This window comes from Carcharodon carcharias, chromosome 18 (assembly GCF_017639515.1).
Source record: "Carcharodon carcharias isolate sCarCar2 chromosome 18, sCarCar2.pri, whole genome shotgun sequence".
Lineage (NCBI taxonomy): Eukaryota > Metazoa > Chordata > Chondrichthyes > Lamniformes > Lamnidae > Carcharodon > Carcharodon carcharias.
Window position 1 is genome coordinate 21,047,282 of NC_054484.1, and position 23,509 is coordinate 21,070,790.

The window sequence follows — 23,509 nt, forward strand, 5'->3', positions numbered from 1 at the left end:
CACACGATCCCGTCAGCCATGACCATTCACCCGGGAGGATGGAGGTTTGGAGTCATGAGTTGGCTGCACTTGACCAGCCACACATCCACCTCCCTCCATCCCCGCCTCTGACAGCAGCTGAGGGCAAATGGCACAGAATGAACAGCAGCTCCACACTTTACTGGGATCTCAATGTTACGAGACCCATGAGTTGGGAACAAACCTGCTGCAATGCAGAACACAAATGAACATGTTTGACATCTAGTTATCTCATAATTATTATGGTGTCCCTTTTGGCAGCCACACATGCCGACCTTGAGCTCTACCTACCCGAAAAGGCCCACCTCAAGGGATCTCGCTGACTGGCCAACTGTGGGGGCAAGGTCAGTTTGGAAAAAACGGTACAGGTCACCTTTCAAACCTTCCCCTCCCCACCCCCACTCTCCCCTTGAACCTCTTACCCTGGACCCTATCACAATCCACCTCCCACAATCCAATGCCTTCTCCTCCCCTCAGAGCCGACACCCATTACCATCCCCATGCCCAACCTTATTATCTGAGCCATTTGTCCTATCCCCCTCCGTGACCCACCCAATCAGGCCTTCACCTCTCAGACTCTCACCCTGGACCTGCCACCCTAATGCATCCTACTGCCCCCTCTAACCGTGACTGTTCCCTCCTATCAACAGCACCCTGGGTTCTCCCCCCAGGACGCCACTGACCCTCCCAACTGCACGACACTCACCCAACAAAAAAAAAATTGCCTGACATTCTCCGTCACCCCCCCTTCCCCAGACTTTCCCCACCCTTCACCCATAGCCTGCCTCCCCTGCCCAGCCTTCGCTCCGCCCTTCTACACCCCCACCCCCAACCACTTCCAGCCTTTGCCTGCCTCCCTTGTCCAGCCTCGGCACAGCCAAGTGAAGTTATGCAAGATTCCCCAAGAAGGGGAAAGGAACATTGACTGACCCCAAAAGTCATGGAAGAGGTGAAGTTCGCCAGATGCACGCAATTGTAAAACTGAATATTCTAAATTCTCGCTGGGAACTTAATTTGCAGGGGGAGGTTCATTCTGGTGAGGAGGCCTATTAATGAGCAGGCACGACATGACGATGCATGCAAACGGGGTTCCCGACATTGTTCGTCGGAAAGCTCGACCCACCTTGAACGTCGGGAGAACAAAATTCCAACGGTTTACCCCGCCATTGGGAAATGGTTTTTTTTTGCCTCCTGCCAAATTAACTGCCCCTGCCTGCCACAATTCCTGCTGCTGACAGGAACAAAGTTTCACCCATCATCTCACTTTCGCTCTCCCCACAGATGCTGCCTGGACCTGCGGAGTATTTCCAGCATTTTCTGTTTTTATCCAGTTCCACATGGTGGACAGTTAATGATCTCAGGGTAACTGGGGGCTTGACAATAGATAGTGCCTTGCTAGTGTCACCCTCATCCAGAGTGACCAACCATCCTGGATTTTCTGTCCTGTAACCTGACCCCATTCCCCCTCCGTACCATGTCCCAGGTCAGGCCTTCCTGAGACACGTTTTGTCCTGGATTTCTTCTGCTGCAGGTGTTGTGTCTGTGCATGGGCCGGGCACAATAAAAGGTTGATGTCATTTTTTTTTTTGGAGGTGCTATAGTTGTTGACTGGCAAGGTCTGAGCTGGCAGCATCAGAATCAGAGTGGGTCACACTGCTGCAGGTCACCCACAATCTCTTGCTCTTAAGGACTAAATAGCAACCCTCCCACTCTCACCAGCGCCACCATCCCCCACTGCGCTCTCTGGGTCTCATCAATACGTCCCTCCCATGGCAAAGTGTCCCATATTTGTTAAGCCCAGAGCTGGTCACCCTCTCCTCAGACAAATGAAGAGAAAGCAAATTTTTTCTTCCCAAATGTGTGTACTCTATTACAATTCCACTATGAGTGAGCTCAAAGTTAAGAATTTTCAAATTCACCGCTAACAGCAGATAGCCTGGAGTCTTCTTCCTCTGTCCTTGCTCCCTTTGCTCTCCACCTCCATTAGGAATATAGTCACAAGTGCTATGTTAAAAGTAAAACATTTAGACAAAGAAAAATAGTAAGTGCTGGAAAAACTCAGCAGGTCTGGCAGCATCTGTGGAGAGAGAAACAGAGTTAACGTTTCAAGTCCGTATGACCCTCCTTCAGGGGAAGATTGAATGAAACCTTCACTTTTGGTTCCCCACCACAAACTCCACACAGTTACCACCACCAAATCCCATCCTCCACCCCCACCACTGTCCCTACTTGAACCAGGCTCTTGTCAAAATCAGCACCTCAAGCATTCTTCAGCAGAACCTCCACAATCCACGGTGTTTCAGCAGCTCAGATCAGTTAATAGGTTTATAAATCTTGTGCTCCATTTTGGCACTCAAAAGAACAGCAAGTGATAAATTAGGAAGCCCATCAAGAGCAGTTGTTGGTATCACTCCCTGATTCAGCACCAACATTTTTCAGCAGCAAGAGAGGAGAATTAATATAATTTCAAGAGTGAAAACTAATAACAGGTCTTTCAATAAAAGTTAAGTGCCAACAGTGTTGCGATGCAATTAATCCTTTGCAAAAGACGTGATTAATCTTATCCCACACAAAGGCCGCACCGACATGCAAACAAAAATATTTAAACTAAATGTTATGACATTTGGACAAGAAGCAATTAAAAAGTTATTAAAACCTTGTTGTAACGAGTGATGGTCAATCCAACTTAAATAAATCAATGCACACACTCCGCCAATTTAAATGGTTCTCTTTTTGGTCTCCAATCAGTTTGTGGCCATAGTTTAATCAAATCCCATTTCCAACTCTCTATTTGTTTTGCCTGATATGTGAGCAAGAACCAAAAAAACATGCCTTCCTCAACTTCCCCATTTTTACCAAAGCTCTTATTCGATTACAACATCCAAGGTTCTCTGGGAGTCCTCGGTGTTGCAACCCTCACAGAAAGTAAATCAGCAACTTACACACATAGGGCAGAATTTTCAGGTCGGTGTGTGGGCACTTGCCTGACCCGCTCAAGTGTAAAATAGCACATGATGATGTCAGACGAATGTCCCGGCATCATCCCGCGCTCGTGTGATATTTCGGTCAGCGGGTCGGTCAGCGGTGGGGCACAAACGGCGAAAGTGCGCCCGCCTACGATTATGTGGGCAATTAAGCCCGTTACAATTGTAATTGTTCCTGATTTTTGTGGTCCGTCCAACCTCACAGTTGGCAGACAGGTGAATCAGCCAGGCAGTCTGCATTTTTTTTTAAATGAAGGGTGGGATGAGGTTTCTGTTATTAAATAAAACATAGATAAAAATTTATGGACAGCATTTTTATAATGTATATATTTAGGTGATTGTTTGAGGGGCTTGGGCATTTTCGTTCTGGTTTTAAAATCTTTATTTAATACCTTTGAAGTCTTCAGCTCCCTGAGGAAGCTCTCTGCCCTCAGGGAGCCTCCACTTACTGCTCCCCCATGCCCATGTCAGCGCCCGCTCCCACCCAGGCAGCACTGAGCATTTCAGCGCTCGCTTCACGCTGGTTGGCCATTAACTGGCCAGCCAAGGTGAAATCGCGGTCAGGGTCTGATCGCAGGCAAGCGGTCCATTCCCTGGCTGCTTCCAGGTCTGCCGATCGCACTGGTGCGCCAACCTAAAAAAAAAATCCTGCTCATGGCGACTTTCATGGAGTGAAATGTCCCATGCCGCTTCAGAGGAAGAGTTATCAGACAAAGCTTGACACCAAGTCCTTTCAAGGGGATAGTTGGCCAAGCTTTTGGGCAGCTGGCCCTGAGAAGCAGGTTTTAAAGGATTGCCTTAAAAGAAGTGCCGGAGCGGTTTAGTGAGGGAACTCAAGAGCTAGGGCCTGGGCAGCTGAAAGCCCAGCCACTATTGGTTACTAAAATTAACTAGAAAAGCTGCAGTTCGAGTGATCCACCACTGACAGGAAGGAGGACAGCGTGAATGGATTATCAGCTGGTCATTCGGTGCAATAGTTTGTGTTGCTCCTGTGGACATGAGGAATGCACCATCAGAGTAAACAAAAAAAGGGTGGGGTAAGACGACAGAGTTGTTTGAACAAGTGTGCTCACTGAGGGCGACATGTTCAAAGTGAGAATATACATATGTTGCGTTATTTTCCTTTGTTCAAATACAAATTCACATCGACAAAACCTGTGGCACAGCACATCAGTTCAAAAGAAATGGTATTATCACCACTGAACGAGTCAAATTCCAACAGCCCCAACTTTAAAATCATAGAAATTTTAAAATGCCAACTAAAAAACTGGTTAAACACTTCTCATGCCAACAACACACTGAGATTCAGATCCTGTGACTCATAACAGCATCTGAACTCACTGACCTACAAGGATCACACTCTGTGGTACCAAGTACCCAGAGTTGATGACTCAAATGCAGCTCTTTGAACATCCTATTGGATGAGGTTAGGTTATTGATTTTGGCAGTGAGCGGAGCAGCTGACTGGATAAAAAAAAGTGCCCAACAAAGTCAGTGGGATGCTGGAAGGATGCCACCTTGGCTGTACATCAATGCCCCTTACTCAGAGTCAGTAGAAACCAGTGGTGTCTGATGTTACTTACGCTTTGCCTCATGATGCAAACAGTCTGAGGTGGAGAAATTAAAGAATATTTCCCACCAAAAAAAAAAAATTTGACAAAAAGCTGACATCGCAAAGCTACCTACTCTAATTAGCAAAAGCAGAAGTAAATGTCAAGTACTGGCACCTCCATCCTATATAATAGGATCAGTGGTACAACACTACACTCACAGGAGGCTGTTGAGAATGGCCAACTACTCCAATTAACAGAATTAGTGACACAGTTGGGACTCAGATGGGGTGCCCAAAACAAGAGGCACAACCTAAACAAGGCCCATGACTGAAGTGACCCCCAGAAGCCCCTAGAACATGGACATTTGTTTTACACTACACTAGAGATTTAATGAGATGGTTTAATAATGAGCCACATTCTTAGAACAAGAGTCAAGCACCTTCTGACTGAAACAGGCACATAGCCTGAAATGAGTTACAAAAGCAGGTTTTAAAGGAACTGAATATCAAACAGGTTAAATGGAGATAAGGAAACTACATCAATATTGGAGTTTAAAGTCCAACTCATCATGGCTATGCTCCCGCAATACAGCCACACTCAAACTCAATGGAATATTGCCATGAGTTAGATCCCCTTCATCTCTGATCTGCACTCCGGCCAAACAAGCTCTTAGCCAAAGAATACAGTGTCACTGCCTGTCAAAGATAATGGTGCGTTGCTGGTAAACTGTATTAATCTTGATCATTGCTTCATAATGATCCAGCTGCCTGAGCAATAAGAATTTCCCAAGCTCATTACAAAGGAAAGTTTGTCTATGTGAATTTACAAATTCAATTATATTGTCACATTAAAACATGTAAAAAAAAATGTTTAAGTCATTGGAAGTACAAAATTAGAGTTTTTTTTATTCATTTACAGGATGTGGGTGTCGCTGGCTAGACCAGCATTTATTGCTCGTCCCTAATACTCCTTGATGTGGTGGTGGTGAGCTGCCTTCTTGAACCACTGTGGTCCATGTACTGTAGGTACACCCACAGTGCTGTTAGGGAGAGAGAGAGTTCCAGGATTTTGACCCGACAGCAGTGAAGGAACAGTGATATATTTCCAAGTCAAGATGGTGAGTGGCTTGGAGGGGAACTTCCAAGTGGTCATGATCCCATGTGTCTGATGCCCTTGTCCTTCCGAATGGTGGCAGTTGTGGGTTTGGAAGGTGCTTCCTAAGGAGCCTTGGTGAGTTCCTGCAGTGCATCTTGTAGATGGTAAACATTGCTGCTACTGTGTTTTGGTGGGACTGCTTTGTCCCAGATAATGTCGAGTTTCGAGTGTTGTTGGAGCTGCACTCATCCAGGCAAGTAGGGAGTATTCCATCACACTCCTGACTTGTGCCTTGTAGGTGGTGGACAGACTTTGGGGAGTCAGGTGGTGAGTTACTCATCGCAGGATTCCTAGTCTCTGACCTGCTCTTGGTCAATGGTTTATTTATATGGCTAGTCCAGTTTCTGGTCAATAGTAACCCCCACAGTGTTGATAGTGGGGGATTCACTGATGGTAATGCCATTGAATGTCAAGGGGTGATGGCTGGATTCTCTCTTGTTGGAGATAGTCATTGCCTGGCACTTGTATGGCGCAAATGTTACTTGCCACTTGTCAGCCGAAGCCTGGATATTTCAACATGGAATGCTTCGGTGTTATTTAAATATATATTATACTATAGATTGTGAAATTAAATGTTCTTAGCTCCCAGGGTTTTCAAAAATAAAAGCAGGAAATACTGATAGGTCTGGCAGAATCCGTGCAGAAACAAAAATCAACGTTTCAGGTTGATGACCTTTCAATAACCCTTGGCTTCTCTTTCCACAGATACTGCCAGACCTGAGTATTTCTAGCATTTTCTGTTTTTATTTCGGATTTACAGAATCTGCAGTATTTTGCTTTTATCCCTGGTTTTTAAGTTTGTTGGCCACATATTCAGCAGCTATAGGTCAATCTTGGCAATTCAGCGCGAGAGCATGAACCAGCAATGCTCATGTGTAAGGCAGCAAGTTGAGGTCACTGGGGATTGATGGTACGGGAGTTATGGTACAACAGCCCAGTCTAGGGGGTGCACACCCTTAGTCTGGGTTTTCCTAAGTGGTCTCCTTCCTGCCCATTGCGTCAGTGCAAAATGGCTGTGGTGCATGTTAATAGCCAGCATGAGTGTTGAAAGCACATTTCTCACTCTCCACTGTGACTAGTGAAGTGTTTGGCCTCAATGGACTGCTCTGCTCTTGGCTACTAGCATGCATGATTAATGAGATGGGGGGGATGGGCGCCAAGGGCAAGGAGAACTGAACGTTGGAAAGAAAATATCTTTATACCTGCAGTTGAACATGAATCAGTGTTTGAATAAAAAAAAATTTGGGTGGAAAGTACAGGATGGGGGAAGGGAATGTTATGTACATGAACTGCCTTAAAGAAGTGAGTGAGTTTACAGTAAATGCAATCTGCACCACATTGATGTTAATATAAATCACCCGTTTGATGTTAAAACCCATTATACTTTGTAGGAATTAAACATTAGTCCCAGGCATCCTTGTTACAAGTATGAGGTTTTATAAGATGGTTGTTTTAAACTCATTCAAGATGAAGTAGTGGAAAGGGACATGTGACTTCCTACTAGTTTTGCCTGACATTAAGCCTATCTGACCTGGTGCCATGGGGACAGGGGTCCCAGGGCAAATCCTATTGAAACTTAAATGCCAGTTTTTACACCTGGGCATAAAGAAAGGAGCAGCTGGCTTTGCTACGTGTGCTTACTGATGTGGAGACCCTGGACAACAGCAGCTGCTGTGAACAGCAGGGAGAAAAGTGGTTCTCTGCTGGCCACCAGGCAGAATGCTGGTGATGCTCGTTCTCTGGCCGAAGAAATGGAACCGGTAGAGATTTAAGCACACTGAAAGAGTTGCCCTAGCGTGGCCGGGAGGAGGAATCGTTGGAGTGGGCTTTGCTGCTAGAAGTCAGTTCGAGGATTCTCAGAAGATGGAGGGAAACAACTTTCAATCGACACTGGAAATTATGCCTCGGTGAAATGGGGAGAGGCGAGCTGGTTAGAAGCTGCGGGTAACTTTGGACTGGTTCCTGTAAAGACTACAATTCTAAGGCGAGTGCAGTGTAACATATAAAATGCAGAGTGGGATTTTTGATCATGGTGTGAAGTTAAGGGGGAGGGGGAGGGGTGGGAAGAGAGATATCTTTTCTGTAATTTATTACATAGTTGTCTTCTAAGTAATGTTTAGTCAATGTTGATTCTACAGGAATTTAAAAAGGAAAAAAAGAGTAAATAAAGTGAATGTTGGTCCTCTAGAGAGAGCGACAGTGAGGAGTTAATAGTAGTTAATAAGGAAATGGCAGAAGAAACGAACAAATATTTTGCTTGTGTTCATTATAGAGGATGCAAAAAAGCATTCCAGTAATAGCTGTATATCAGGAAGTAAAAGGGAGAGGGGAACTTGAGGAAATTGCAATCACTGGGGAAGTGGCACTAAGCAAACTGATGGAGCTGTGTGCTGACAAGTCTTTGGGTCCTGATGAACTACATCCTAGGGTCTTAAAAAGGGGTGACTAACGGAGGTAGTAAATGCGTTCTAGTACACGAGTCACAAAAAGTTAGTATGCAGGTACAGCAAGTGATTAAGGCAGCTAATGGAATGCCATCCTTTATTATGAGGGGGACTGAACATAAAAGTAAGACGTTATGCTTCAGTTATACAGGGCATTGGTGAGACCACACCCTGAATACTTTGTGCAGTTTTGGCCTCCTTATTTAAAGGAAGGATGTAAATGCATTGGAGGCAGTTCAAAGGAGGTTTACGGGATTGATACCTGGAATGATGGGTTGACTTATGAGGAAAGGTTGGACAGACTGGGCTTGTTTCCACTGGAGTTTAGAAGAGTGCGGGACGACTTGATTGAAGTATATAAGATCCTGAATGGTCTTGACAATGTGGATGTAGAAAGGATGTTTCCTCTTGTGGAAGAGTCCAGAACTAGGGGGGCACTATTTTAAAATTAGGGGTCGCCCTTTCAGGACAAAAGATGAGGAGAATTTTTTCTGAGGATTGTGCAACTTTGGAACACTCTGCCTCAGAAGATGGTGGAGGCGGGGTCATTGAATATCTTTAGGGCGGAGGTAGATTGATTCCCTTGCCTAACAAGAATCCAAGGTTATCGGGGGTAGATGGGAATGTGGAATTCGAAACACAAACAGATCAGCTTCGATCTTATTGAGTGGCGGAGCAGGCTTGAGTGGTCAAATGGCCTACTCCTGTTCCTATTTCTTATGTTATGTTCCAGTAAAAATCTCAAAAATGTGAAATCTCATTGTGTTTTCCTTTGAGTCTGTCACTGGAATTCAAATCTCTGTAAAAGTTATAGGTCTCTACAGGGGGCATAATACCCTCCAGAGGATTCGGAATTCATTCAAAGTTATAAATCTAAAAAAGTAAATTCATGTACGTTAAAAAAGGTAGCAGCATGAATCAAATACAGCTCCCATCACTTACAGCATCCATGTTTCTGACAGAGCAGCAGTCTATGCCAGACAATTAACAGTCAGCACTGTCCATCATCATATCAGCTCCCTGTTAAGGAAACCTTGAACTGACTGTTGTTGGTCAATCAAGAAACACATTGTCAGAGATACAAAGCCAATGGGCACGATGTAGATTTGCAACCAAGATTCTTCGCGCTAGGAACTCCTGAGCTGGTTTATGCTAGAACAGGTGATGGAAGGGGAACGAGAGAAAAAGGGAGTGAGGAAAAGTCACAGTGAACCAAGGAAGAAAAGGTTCGAGGAGAAGCTGTACTGGGCCATGTCAGAGACAGTTTTTTGAACAACGACGTCCACAGTTCAAACTTTAAACACAGAGAAGGAAACCCGATTGGTAACAGTGAACGAAGAAGAATGTACAAGACTTGTTCAGATACAATTGACATGTTCTCAGTAGCCCAGAATTAGCAACAAGGTTCTTACCTTTGATGTTTGTTTAATGGCTGCTACAACTGCAACAAACACGTTCATTGGTAGGCGCAGGAGAGTGGTGCCACTGTCCACAATGGCTTTGTCAGTGTTGTACTGGGGAGAGGGAAGGAAAACAATACAATACAAAATGTCAGAAAAAAAAAAGTGATTCGTTCCCACAGCGATGGAAACTACAGGAAGTAATTTTGGAATATAAGCAGTCAAGCGACTGTCCAAATGTTGCATTTCCGTAAACAACGGGTCAGTGGAAATCAGACTCATGCATTGGGTTCCAACAAGGCAAACATCTCATTTAGTGCCAATGATGTAGATCTCCTGAATCAAACCCAAGAAGTGGACTATCCCAATAGCAGAGTTTAAAAAGAGTTGGGGGGTGGGGGGGGGGCATGGAACTCTACATGCCAGGTGTACCAATCTACTGTAACACAGCTCCTGGAGAAAGTAGAAAGTTTTGGAATCTGATGTAAATAGGAATTGAATTCCTGGTGCACACCAGCTGGGCTCGCTGGTAGAACAGCTGCCATTTTGAATCAGAAAGTCGTGGTTGAAGTTTTGCTCCTGGCTGACACATCAGTGTCGTACTGAGTGCTGGATTGTTGGGAAATGTCACCTATCAGATGAAGTCGTACCCAGGTGGATTATCTGGTTATTACCTCATTGCTATTTGTGGGAGCTCGCTGTTTAACTGGATGCCAGGTTTCACTACATGACAACAGTGACTACATTTCAAAAGCATGTTGCTGAGTGTATCGCATTTTGATATATCCTGAGGTTGTGAAAGCAACTATATAAATGCAAGTTCATCTATTTTTAATAAACCAAATACTGAATCACTTTTTGGAGTCATTAGTGGCACTGTAAGTGTAAACATCATCATTGTACTCAATTTAAAAAGAGAGCGTGAAACACAAACAATATGAAGCCATCCACCTACTCTTAGACTTTTGGAGTAGTATGTTCCGCTCCCCACCCCCAACAAAACCCATTTTTAAGATACCCCTGATTCCTGGCAGCCAAGAGAAATAACACACGTAAGCACAAAACATTTCACTTCCTGAACTGACACAAATAACCAGTTTGAGTCGAGCTGCATCAATACCATGCAAGGTATTTCTTGAACAATAAAATACATTCCTGTAGCTTTATGGTTCTACTGCACAGTTCAAAATCTTGGAACTGCATAATTTAAAATCAGATTGACTGATTGCTCCTTAGCAACGATTCAGTCAACCAATTACTGTTCTGTAAAGCTTATGAGTCACATTTCCCACAGGTTGAAGAGATTTAGAGGTAAGGGTGTGGCAAATAAGGACAAGTGGTTCAGGAGCCAGCCTGATTATGACATTTAATAACCTCCCCTTTCTTTCTGAAGGTGTGAACTCATAATGGGATGTAGTATTACATACAAGTGGCCACCCTTTATATTTAAGCGGCCAGACTGTGTATGCAGACTATTCCAATGTGGGGGCATTTCTCAAGCTCAATTCCATCTACAGTCAACAATTGTACAGGTTCAGGAGCATGGTTTCTAGCTGCCTAGATCTCCCACAGCACTGGTGAAACGTGCACAACCATTCCGATTGGAGGATAATTGCTCTCCTCTCGATGGCCTGTAAGCTTCTGCTCCAGACGCTGCAGAAAGCGAATCATTCGCAGCTTTAAGGCATTGCAGGCGCAATTTTAATTTGCGCTCGGCAGGTGTATAACATGCCATAATGTAAACATGAAAGCTCCTCCAGCCACGGGAGCTACTGGAAACAGTTCTGGAATTGAAACAGTACAGAAGAGGAGCAGTGACATGAACCTGCTTCGATAGAACATAACATATTCAAAAAATTTTAAGATGCTCTTGTCAATCTTCAAGTGAGAGAACTGATGGAAGGTATCAGACCCAGTTTTTTTTCCCCCTTCACTAGATCGTAGAACGTGGTACAGCATTGTTCAATTAGATTCCTTATTTACAGTCAGCATGATGCCTCAATTAATTGCATGCTTACCTCTGTGCAGTCCAGGTTTAAGTTTTGTCCTCCCACTTCCAGTTTAAGAACCTCAATTTGGTAATACCATTCTCTTTTGATAGGGGTGTACCAGATATCCCCCTTATAAAGGCTTGGTTCAATTCCACCCATAACCTAAAAGCAACAAAAAGAACTCCTTTATAATTGCCAGCATTTTTAAAATATAGGTAATTGGAAAACTAATAAGGTTCCTTTGACTGCACTTTCCAAACCCATGACCTAGAAGTAGAGGCGGCAGTAGACACATGGGAACACCATCACCAAGTTCCTCTCCAAGTCATACACCATCCTGACTTGGAAATATATTGCCATTCCTTCACTGTCTCTGGGTCAAAATCCTGGAACTTCCTTCCAAACAGCAAAGTAGCAGTACCTACACCATATGGACTGCAGCTGCTCAAGAGGTGGCTGACCACCACCTTCTCAAGGGCAATTAGAGATGCTGGCCTTGCCAGCCATGTCTATATTTTAAGAATGAATAATTTAAAAAAAAAATAGCCCACTCATGCACTAAAAACATCCTCTGTTGACTGTAAGGGTCCTAGATGAAGCAGATTTGGGGCAATCACACCTCAGTTCATAGGAACATAGGATTTAGGAGCAGGGCAGTGAAGATAAATCATGGGTCTTAGTGCTTCTCCTGTTTCAGGGCCCCTTATTGCACTTCCCTACTTTAACACTCCCCTTCACATCCTTCAGGCGCCCAGAATTGGGAACCTGAGTCACAGTGGAGTTGAGCTGCTTTATACACATTTAGGGAAACTTCTTGCTGTTTTTACTTTATGCTTCTATTTATAAACCCATCGAAAGCTCAGGTTTCAGAATGAAACACTTTATAACCACAGCTTTGTCAGGCAATTACACACAACTTGGTCATTCATATTATGTAACCAGCTCCGCTTCTTTGAACCTAGCCCAATGCAATGTCCAGACAGCAGCATCCAGAGCCTCATTTTGAGCCTTACAAGCACCGTAAACAACAATCCCATGTACAAATGAGAATATCTTGAATTAACAGTGACAAATTCTATTGGTGTGTTATGGTCCCAGCTGTTGTTACTACAGGACAAGCCAGATCCCAGAGTGGAACTTGGCTTATGGGTCCTAACTTTTATTTGTTTGTTTAGAAACGTGGAGAGTGGCTATTGAATAAAGTCAGAGTCTACTGATGTACTTTTAACAAAAGCAAAGCCACATTTATTAAGAAAGGATTAACTATATTACAATACTCTTTCACTCAAAGATACCTTGACAGACACACACAGAGTTGTAAGGATAGCACAAGTTACAAAAGCTATTTTATACTCTAATGTTCTCAGTAAGTACACAGTCCATGTAAACCAATAGGTGACCTGTGGTCAGAAACCACACTCTGAAACCAAGTGACAGATGCCAGCCTAAGCAGATGCTATGGACCCCTCATCAACTCCCTCCAGAAGCTTGTCACCACCACGAGCCAACCAGCCTCACTGAACTCAGTCTTTCACATAAGGGTTTCAAATCGCCACTATCGAAGAAGCCACTTTGGAATCTTCTCCCAAACGACACTCTCTCTTGGATGCCTTCCATAAGGGTCCACCTCCAGGGTTTCGTACTCTCCTTCTGATGTTCCTCTCCCCTGGATCGCCTATGTGCATTCAAGCTTTCTTCCACGCACTCTCTTTCTCAGATACTCAGCAGTGCCAAGAGAACACTGCTTTACATGCCCATAGTAAAGAGCTACAGACGCTCAACTGTCTCCTTGATCTTTAGGCTTCCTACAGCCTATTTTGCTTTAAGTCTGTGTCCAGCAGCACTCTCCCTTTTAAGCTTAGAGCCTTCCTTTGTGCCTCACTCTTAACAGGGCCTTTTCCAGATTCTTTTCCTGTCTCTAGAATGCCTTCTTGGAGCATTTCTCCTGTTCCACTCCTTGGTTTTGGCTTCTCCTTTAGTTTGGGACTTGCTATCTGTCCCTCTCCCATGCTGCTTCTCCTGGCAACTCCTTTCAGCTGAACTGAAATTACTTATCTGTTTTTCTCTGTCTCGGTGGGTCCCTCTTGCTGGACACCTGTTACTAGGCAACTGTACAGTTCTTTCTACTTTGTGTGTTTGTTTTAACTTCCCTTTAAGAGTTGTAAAACCTCATTAAAATGCAGACATCTTTTAAAGTGAAACCAATACTCAAGTTCCCCCCTTTCTTAACACACCAATACAGAAACACAAACTAAACTTAAACTTAAAACTCATTCCTAACACCCGCAAATACAAATATAACTTACTTAGGCTATCGTGAGTTGCTAACATGGTGCATGACTCTTGGTTTCATTTCCAAGTGTAAAAATGACAAAACTTTAACCATTCTTACAAATGTGCAGCATGGAGCATGTAATAGGAGGGCAAAGTGCTGCAGATGGTAGAAATCTGAAACATAAATAGAAAATGCTGGAAATGCTCAGCAGGCCAGGTAGTATCTGTGGAGAGAGAATTAGAGTCAATGCTTCAGGTCTATGACCTGCACCTAGTTCTGACAAAGGGTCACTGACCTCTGTTTCTCCATGCATGGATGCAACCAGGCGCGCTGAGCATTTGCAACATTTCCTGTTTCTATTGGAGCAAAAATAATCTCTTTTGCCAGCCCTCCAAAAAAAAAAACAACCCCACTTCTGGAGCTTCTCATTCCCCTTCAGCAAGAAGCCCTGCAACAGCTGCCTGAGATCTGGTTTGGCACAACATCAAACAAGAATTTCAAAACAATAGTTAAGATATGAAGAAAACAAACAACTTGCTGAGCAAAATAAAATCAATGTCAATAAATTGATAATTTTATAAACTGAATAATGAATAAAAATAACCATTAAGTGTCAAACCGCAAGGGCTAACCAATAAAACCTCTTTTGCCTTTTCACTTAAGAAGCAGAGCTATAGCGAGACAGACCAGGCTCCAAGTCCTGGTCACCAGGGAATGAAGGGAGGGGGGTGTGGGGGGGAGATTAGGGCCAAGCTAAGGAACTCGGGTAACTAACACCGACTTTATGTTCAGCAAGCGCGCATGTCTGCCTCACTCCCAGTCTTGGGGTTCTCTCTATCCCACTCGACTTTGCAGCTTTCGTGAAAAAGCCCAAACATCTCGAGTTTCTCTTCCTGAATCTGTCTCCTCATCCTTCAGTGGTGAACCTACATAGCACCTTTTCTATTGTTTTGATAGATTTTCTACTTGAAGGCGCTTGAAACTACACAGTAATCCCCAAGTGCAGTCTGATTACGGTCCTGCAAAATTCCAATGTTACCTCTATCTTTTGTATCCTGTACTTCAAGACACACCAAGGATTTGTTTATCTATTCTTATGGCCGTGTACGCTTGGGGTCCAGCTTTTTTAAAAGCCGTAGACCTGCACGGTACGGTTCCTCTGCTTCCACTTAATGTCTTACATTTTTGAGGCTTGCCTTTCCTTTCCCTGTTTATGCTTCCAGAATCTATCACGTCACATTTTCCTATGTTGAACTGTATCCGCCTGATCTCTGACCTTTTCTGGGCCCCGCTACAGTCCTTCACATCCGCTACTCACTCATCTCCTGGAGGTTTGGAGATTTAATCGCTGAGGAGTTCAGGCCAGCTACGATGGTGGCAATACGGGCTTCCTCTCTGCTCTAACACTCTAGCTGGCTCGGGCCTTGCTGTTGCTGCAACTACCACTCCTCATGGGGGCCCTCCCCAGCCCACTTCACCATCTTTACTCCTGTAGCCCTTTAGGGTCGGCACCTGTGCGAGAAGGAGTGTGCTGCCAAGGACGGGCTACACCACCCAGAACGTACCCTGGCTGTCAGAACAAGTAGCTCCATGGACTCGAGCTCACTCCAACAGCAGCTTACACTACAGAACTTTGTCCCAGAGCGGAGCACCCACTGCACGCTTGTGAGCGCATTGAGGTGCGAGGTGGTCACTTGAGAAAGGCGGTGCTACCCAAGCCCCCCAAAAGGCCCAGGCTCCAGTGATCAGCACCGTGCGCACCTTCCTCTCCCAGGCATTGCTTAGGATCAGGATTAGGCCAATCAGCTCATGGATAAGATTGTGGCTGATCTGGTTGTGATCTCAAGTCTAATTTCCTGTCTGTCCCCCATAATTCTTGACTCCCTTGTCTATCAAAAATCTAACTCATCCTTGAATAAATTCAATGACACAGCCTCCACTGCTTTCTAAAATTTATCCTAATCTCCATCTTAAAAGGGAGACTCCATTCTTAAACTGTGGCCCCTGCTTCTAGTCTCTCCCATAAGAGGAGACATTCGTCCAGTGCCTACCCTATCAAGTCCACTGAGGAGCTAATATATTTCAACAAGATCTCTCATTCACTCAAGCTCCAATGGGTATAGGCCCAACCTGTCCAACGTTTCTTCATAAAATAAGCTCTTCATCCCAGGAATGAGTCACGTGAACCTTCTCTGAACTGCTTCTAATGAAATAATATCCTTTTTCAAATAACGAGACCAAAACTGTACACGGTACTCTAGATGTGGTCTCAGCAAAACCCTGTACAGCCAAAAAAAACCTTCCCTACTTTTATATCATGTTCCTCTTGCAATGGAATATAAAAGTAGGGGGATTTTGAAATTTTTTTTGTAAATTTTACAGTTCCTTACAGGCACTGCAAGCAGAAGAATGCCCCAAATTTGACATAGATCAAAAATCTCACCCGGAAAACACAGGGGAATGGAAAGAATGAGACATCAGACAAGTTGCAGTTAGACCATTGCTGCTTAGAAACTGGGAATCCAGTTAAAGAGACGGAGCTCTGTTCTATAGATGGTTAGTTAGCTGCAACAACAAAAATGTGCCACTTCCCAGCACAGGTATCTTTCATCTCCAGCATAAATTTCACCCCAAATAGGCTATTTTTCCAACAATATCTTTGTTGCTTCATAGAACATTCTGTTGACTTCTCTGAAGCTTTAAAAATGTCAGGTAAATCTAATGTCGGGCAAATAGATATTCTAAACGTAGGTCAGAGAAAAAAATTATTACATCCACTCATTAGTAAATCAGTAATAAGCGGGATGGAAATTTTGATGCAAGTCCTGCTGCCAACCAGAAAGGCCTCAGGAACAGTGGCACATGTGCACTCAGCCCGTACCACTGTCACAGGTACATACGCAAACGTTTCTGGTGCCTTTCCAGTCGTTGGTAGGGGTTTTGATCAGCATCTATTTCACCACAGCACATAGGAAAACACAATCTGTTGTCAACAATACACCCCAGTTTTCAATCTGTAACAGAATCGCAATCCTAATGAGATTTTGAGAGAGCTGCTTCCTTCACCTAGGTCCAGTTTGTTAAGGCTTTGTGCAAGGATCTTCTACACAGCACTGGTAGCTCATTGGTAGATAGTGGTGCTCTTGGAGGGTCATCGTTTCGAGTCCTACAGTGGGTAATGATTTTTTTCTTAAATATCTTAATCAAAATATTTTTCTTTCATTGATTTTTTTAAAATACAAATATTGGCCATAAAACAAAATATTACAATCAATTATCCAGACTGGAAGTTGAGAATCTCATTCACTGAAATATCCTGATTATTTATCCTCAAGATTTACTGAATCATTGGACGGAACAGTTGCTAAATGTTAGGTGGACTAAATGCAAGAGCTTTCAATTGGTTAAGGACTGCATATACCTAGAAATGGGTAACTTTAATTTGTTGGACAGAATCGCCCATTTCTGTGTTGCATGTTCTATGTAATTTAAGAGCAATGTAGTTACAAATTCAAAAGGAGAAAATATCAAATGATAAAAGGAAAGGAGAATGGGATGAGAGTAGATAGTTCTGGTCAGCAACCAGCAGTGGTCTGAAAAAAATACTTCTCTCTCTACTGAAGTTTCTAGGATTCACTAAAAAGTGTGCAGCTGCAGTGCCTCATAAGAAATAGCAAGGACAAATAAAGAGCCTTGGATATAGTGACCTGGAATTTGACTGTTGTGGAGGGCTTTTGACAGGGAACATTGACAGTTCACAGTCATTACCTCTCTGAATCTGATTACAACTTCAGGATTTAACAGGAGTGTAGATTAAAGTGAAATCCTGAAGCTGCGACCAATCATTCACTGCTCTGTGGGCCTCACCACCCTTGCCCAACCCCAGAGCCAGTAATCACCAAAATCCGTCGATGCAGTGAGACCTGACTGTTTTCCGCTCTCACATTGCTGTTTGAGACCCCATTAAAAGCTACACTTGCTCAAAACAAGATGTAAATGGGTGTTTAGTGCCTATATGTGTAATAATCATTGCTAAGCAAAAGATCTGGTCTGAAAATTATTTGGAGTGTGTTAAGTATCTCCATTATGATTATCTACTAGATTAAAATAAACCTCAATTTAAAAAACAATGTAAAGATTTTTCATGATATGTCAGCTTCTACCTTCACTCCATAAGCATGTTCCGACCTAATTTTACCGTATAAAAAGAAAAAAAAGTGATTTGACTATTACTGCTCTTCACTTACTGGTTCGCTGTCTGTGAGAATTCTTTAATGTGAGTGGCTGCTTGATGACATCACTGCAACTTCACACTGGGAATCTCCATTAAAGAACACTACAATTAATTATTTAGCGAGAGCGAGGAAGAGAGAGAGAGAGAGAGAGAGAGAGAGAGAGAGAGAGAGAGAGAGATCTCTCGCTAGAACTTGCAGCCGAGACTTGAAGTTAGCAGTGAACATCTTTCCTTCAGCGCTGACTGCAAAATCTGGGCCAAAAGACATTAGGGCCAGTATTTATAAGTTGAAGGAGGAACTAAGTTACATAATGAGACACTGATACTTAAGTCTCTGTTGACAGACCACTTCTCATTAATTTTTCTTACCCATGAAGATGAAGACGAAGGATCTTAACGCTGAGGAATTCCCTTCCCCACTTTGTGCCAGCGTTCAATTTTGTCCGGGAAAGATTCAGAGAAGGTACTTGAGTGCTCCAGCTTAACAACATGTCCCAATCCGCAGTTACAGCTTCAAATCCAGTGTGCCCAATGCACCACTGCTACCTTTACTTAAATTCGGCTGCTAAATGGTGTGCAAGTGCAGTTAGATTCTGAAGTGTGCAAAAGTCTGACTAGAGCATGGATTTTGACTCTCTAAACACATTTGATTTGGAATTCCCATTTCTACTGCAAGCCTTGGAAATCCAAACCATTATTGTCCAAGTAATCCCCTTTCTAATCTGAACTTATACTTTGTACTCACCGGTTTGTCCTGTTTGAATTTCACAGGCACACAATCAGCTGCTCTTAAAAAAGCTATTGCCTCACTTGCTGATATGGCTTCAAGTCAGAATATTACTGTTCAGAGTTGTGTGCGTGTGAAAGAATAGAGTATTGATGCCAACATTTTTGGGGCTTCCATTGCTCAATCTAGACACCCAAAGCAGCTACTAATGGTCAAAAAAAGGTCCCTCACTCCCAATTTACAGCCATAGCACAATTTTCCTCAGAACTTACCAGGCTCCCTCCTGCTGGACTGGCTTGCTCTTCGCCTATTAGTGACAACCCAGCACCACACATCTGGAGTGAGAATACATCTGAAATCCCCACGTGTTTCACTAACGAATCAAAGAATGGCTCCACAGAACTGGACGGCTGAAAAAAGAATGAATGAACAAAGTGGGAGTTGGAAGAAACCCAAATGGCTGCAGATCAATAAAGATGCTCCTATTCCCCTACTGCAGTGACTTTACACCTTTTTACACATAATAATGGTCCAGCTTTCTTTGGGAAGAGCAAATGAAGAGAAAAGGATCAAAAGTAAAATAAATACTATTTTAAAAGAAATAAAAACTTACTTTTGCTAACATTCTGTAGGCCAGCCCCAGAATCCCTTGCCAGTTTATTCCAGGCAAAAAGAAATCCTCTGACTGAAGGATAGTGGCAATATTGATGGTGACGGTACCATTAGGTCCTTTTGGAATGGTAATGACATCTGTGCCAAGGTTGCCCACCCAACTTCCCTGGGTATACCTGACAGTGACAACCTGGTCACTGGACTTATAGGTGCTGGATCTGAACAAGAATAAAAAGTGCAAAGGTTTAGAATCCTCCCCTCCTAATTTACGGCTGAAACTCCTCAACATGTACAATGCAAAACTCATTCAACATAAACACAACGTACTGCTATTAAATAGGTTAAATAAGCTTCAAAAATGAAAACAACAAACAAAGAGAGTCTTGAACTTTTTGCAGATGCCCTTTATAAATCCCGCTTCGCTCAGAGTCAGTTTGGGGTTCAAGCCCCACATCAGGATTCAATCACAATCTGAGCCAATGTTCTAATAACTATTGAGATGTTAAGCTAGGAACTAAAAAGAGCAAGAAAATTAATATCAGTGGAGACAAAGTATTGACAAAACTGGAGGGGCTAAATTCCGACAAACCCCTGGGACCTGATGGCTTCCACCGTAGAGGCCCTAACTTCCGATGGCATGGCAATCGAGTCGGAATGCCACTAAACTCGAAATTACTTAGCTGGAAATCCAGGCGATCCTATCTCGCCTGACCTTACAACTCAGGTTGGACGAGATCAGCGTAGTGCAATGTGCTCCTGGGGCCTACACTCGAGGGTAGCTCAGTCGAAGGTAGTTACACCATGCCCGCTTTATTAAAAAAAAACAGCACTAGCTACCATAAACCAGATAAGTTTAAAGTCTTTGACAAACCTGGTGAAGACAAGTGTATAAGGCAAGTGGTTAGGATTTGGTGGAGGGGGAGGTGGGGGTCAGAGTTGGTGTGAGTCAGTGCTATAGTTCCCTAGAAGCTAGAAGTGGTCTTAATTCTTCCAGCTTTTTCAGGATAACTATTGCTGTAACACACAGTTGCAACCATCCAAAGTTTGCGTTATAAATCACATTTTCGGATGGTTCCCACCAGTGCAGTGCAATTGCCCACCGGAAATTTGAACTTCCAGGGCAATTGCCGACTTCTTGTACAGGGTGGGGGGTGCTGTGGAACATCTTTGGTGTACCCACCTCCACCACCCCCCAAAAGACACTGCCCCAGAGCTCAGAAGTTACGGTCCTGGGGTTTTAAAAGATAGCTGTAGAGATAGTGGATATGCTGGCTATGATTTTCCAAAATTCCTTAGATTTGGAAATGGTCCCACTAGATTGGAAGTTGGAAAATGTTGCACCACTTTTCAAGAAAGGAGGGAGACAGATAACGGTGATCTACAGGTCAGTTAGTGTAACATCAGTTGTTGGGAAAATGCTGAAATCTCTTCACGAAGCCTTAACAATGCACTTAGAAAGGCATAGAATGATTAGAACAAATCAACATGATTTTACTAAGGTCCTGTTTGACAAATTTATCAGAGTTTTTTTTGAGGATGTAACTAGTAGGGTAGATAAAGGGGAACCAATAGATGTAGTATACCTGGATCTCCAAAAGGCATTCAATAAAGGTACAGCTGCAGGATATTCTTCTGGGGGAAGGCAAACAGCCAGAGGTTTTGGGTCACGTTGGTAGCAATGACTTGGGTATGAGGGGGATGGGTCCTGCAGACAAAATTTAGGGAGCTAGGTAGAAAATTAGCAAGCAGGAAAAGTAATAATCTCTGAATTACTCCCAGTGCCATATATAAGTGAGTACACAAATAGGAGGATAAGGCAGATGAATGTGTGGCTGGAAAGGTAGTACAGGAGGAGGGTTTTTAGATTCCTGGGACTGGCTCTGGGAGAGATGGCACCTGTACAAGCAAGATGGATTGCACCCGAACAGAGCTGGGACTGAGTTCAGCTAGTGCTGTTGGACAGCTTTAAATTAACTCAGCAGGGGTGTTGGAACCAAGAGAGAATATTATAGAGGAATACCAAGGTGTACAAAATACTGGGACAGATAACACTAGAATAGAGAATAGAAAGTTATTAGGTGGAGTCAGAGTAAGGGAGAAAGTCTAAATTAGGGTTATGCTGCATGTATGTGAATGTATGGAGTAAATAAGATTGGGGAGTTACAGGCACAGATTGCCATGTGGAAATATGATGTTGTGGTGATAAAAGAGACCTAGCTCAAGGAAGGGCAGAACAGGATGTTAAATATTCCTGAATACAAGGCGTTCAGGAAAAATAGGAAAGGAAGAAAAGGAGGAGGGGCAGCTGTATTGGTTAAGGAGAGCGTTGGAGTGCTGGAGAAAAGGATGTCTCACATGGTTCAGGGACAGAATCAATTTGGTTAGAGCCAAGGAACAAAAAAGGGTGCAATTACATTGCTCAGTGTAGTCTATAGGGCACCAACTAGTAGGAAGGATATAGAGGAACAAATCTGCAAACAAATTACAGAGGTGCAAACATTATAGAGCAGTTATATTGGGGGATTTTAATTTTCCAAATATAGACTGGGATAGTGGCAGTGTAAAGGACAAAGAGGGGCAAGAGTTCCTAAAGTGTGTTCAGGAGAATTTTCTACAGCAGTATATGTCCAGTCTAATAAGAAAGGGGCTACTGCTAGACTTGGTTCTTGGAAATGAGGTGGACCAAGTAGATCAAGTGTCAGTGGGGAAATATTTAGGAGACAGTGATCATTGTATCATAAAGTTTAGGATGTCAGTAGAAAAGGACAATGGACAATCCAGAGTAAGAATAATTAACTGGGGAAGAACTGACTTCGATGGGGCAAGAATGGAGCTGGGCCAGATTGGCTGGAGCTAAAGGTTGGTGGGAAAAACTGTAGCTGAACAATGGGCTACCTTCAAAGAAGAAATGGTTCAGGCACAGTCAAGGTATGTTCCCTCAAAAGGGAAAGGTAGGGCAAACAAATCCAGAGCTCCCTGGATGAAAAAGGAGATATAAATTAAGAAAAAAAGTGTGCTTATGACAGGTGTCAGATAAAAAATACAATTGAGAACCAAGAGGAATACAGAAGGTTCAGCGGGGAGGTGAAGAAGCAAATAAAAGAAGCAAAGAAGGATATGAGAAAAGACTGGCAGCCAACATAAAAGGGGAATCCCAAAGTCTTCTATAGGCACATAAAAAGGGTGGTAAAAGGAAAAGTAGGACCAGTTAGGGACCAAAAAAGGGATTTATACAGTGAGACAGGGGGCCTGGCTGAGGTGTTAAATGAATACTTTTGCATCTGTCATTACCAAGGAAGCAGATGCTACTCAGGCCATGGTGACAGAGAAAGAAACTCTGTCACTAGGAGAGATTCAAAATTGAAGAGGTGGTGGTTTTGGATAAATTGTCAGTATTTGAAGTTGACAATGCACCGGGATCAGATGAAATGCACCCAAGGATATTGAAGGAAGTGAGAGTGGAAATTGCAGGGGCAATGGCTATAATCTTTCAGTCTTCTCTAGACACAGGGGAGATGCCAGAGAACTGGAGAATTGTAATTATTACACCCTTGTTCAAAAAAGGCTGTAAGGATGAGCCCAGCAACTACGGACCAGTCAGCTGAACTTCAGTGGTAGGGAAGCTTCTAGAAACAATTAGTCAGGATACAATTAATAGTCACATGGAAAAATGTAGGTTGATTAGGAAGAGCCAGCATGGGTTTCTCAAGGGAAAATCATGTTCAACTAACTTGGAGTTTTTTTGAACAGGTAACAGAGAGGGTCGATGAAGATAAAGCCATTGATGTGGTATACATGGACTTCCAAAAGGCATTTGATACAGTGCCACGTAACAGCCGAGAAAAGTGATAGCTTATGGAATAAAAGATACAATAGCAATGTGGATACAAAATTGGCTGAGTAATAGGAAACAACAAGTAATGATTAATGGATATTTTTCAGGCTGGAGGAAGGTTTGTAGTGGAGTTTCCCTGGGGTCAGTATTGGGACCCTTTCTTTTCCTGATATATATTAATGATTTCGATCTTGGTGTGCAGGGGACAATTTCAAAGTTTGCGGATGATGCAAAACTTGGAAGCATTGTAAACAGAAGAGGAGACCTTAGAACTTCAAAAG

General features: G+C 43.3%; 1 protein-coding gene across 1 annotated transcript in view; it reads right to left on the reverse strand.

The window, feature by feature from the left end:
* bace2 (beta-secretase 2) overlaps positions 1 to 23,509 on the reverse strand; it is a 71,990-nt gene that overhangs the window by 18,573 nt on the left and 29,908 nt on the right. The window contains exons 3-6 of the mRNA XM_041211355.1: positions 19,395 to 19,611; positions 19,054 to 19,191; positions 11,573 to 11,707; positions 9,567 to 9,668 (exon numbers count right to left, since the gene is read on the reverse strand). Of these exons, the coding sequence (XP_041067289.1) occupies positions 9,567 to 9,668; positions 11,573 to 11,707; positions 19,054 to 19,191; positions 19,395 to 19,611 (592 nt within the window). The remainder of the gene's footprint in view (positions 1 to 9,566; positions 9,669 to 11,572; positions 11,708 to 19,053; positions 19,192 to 19,394; positions 19,612 to 23,509) is intronic.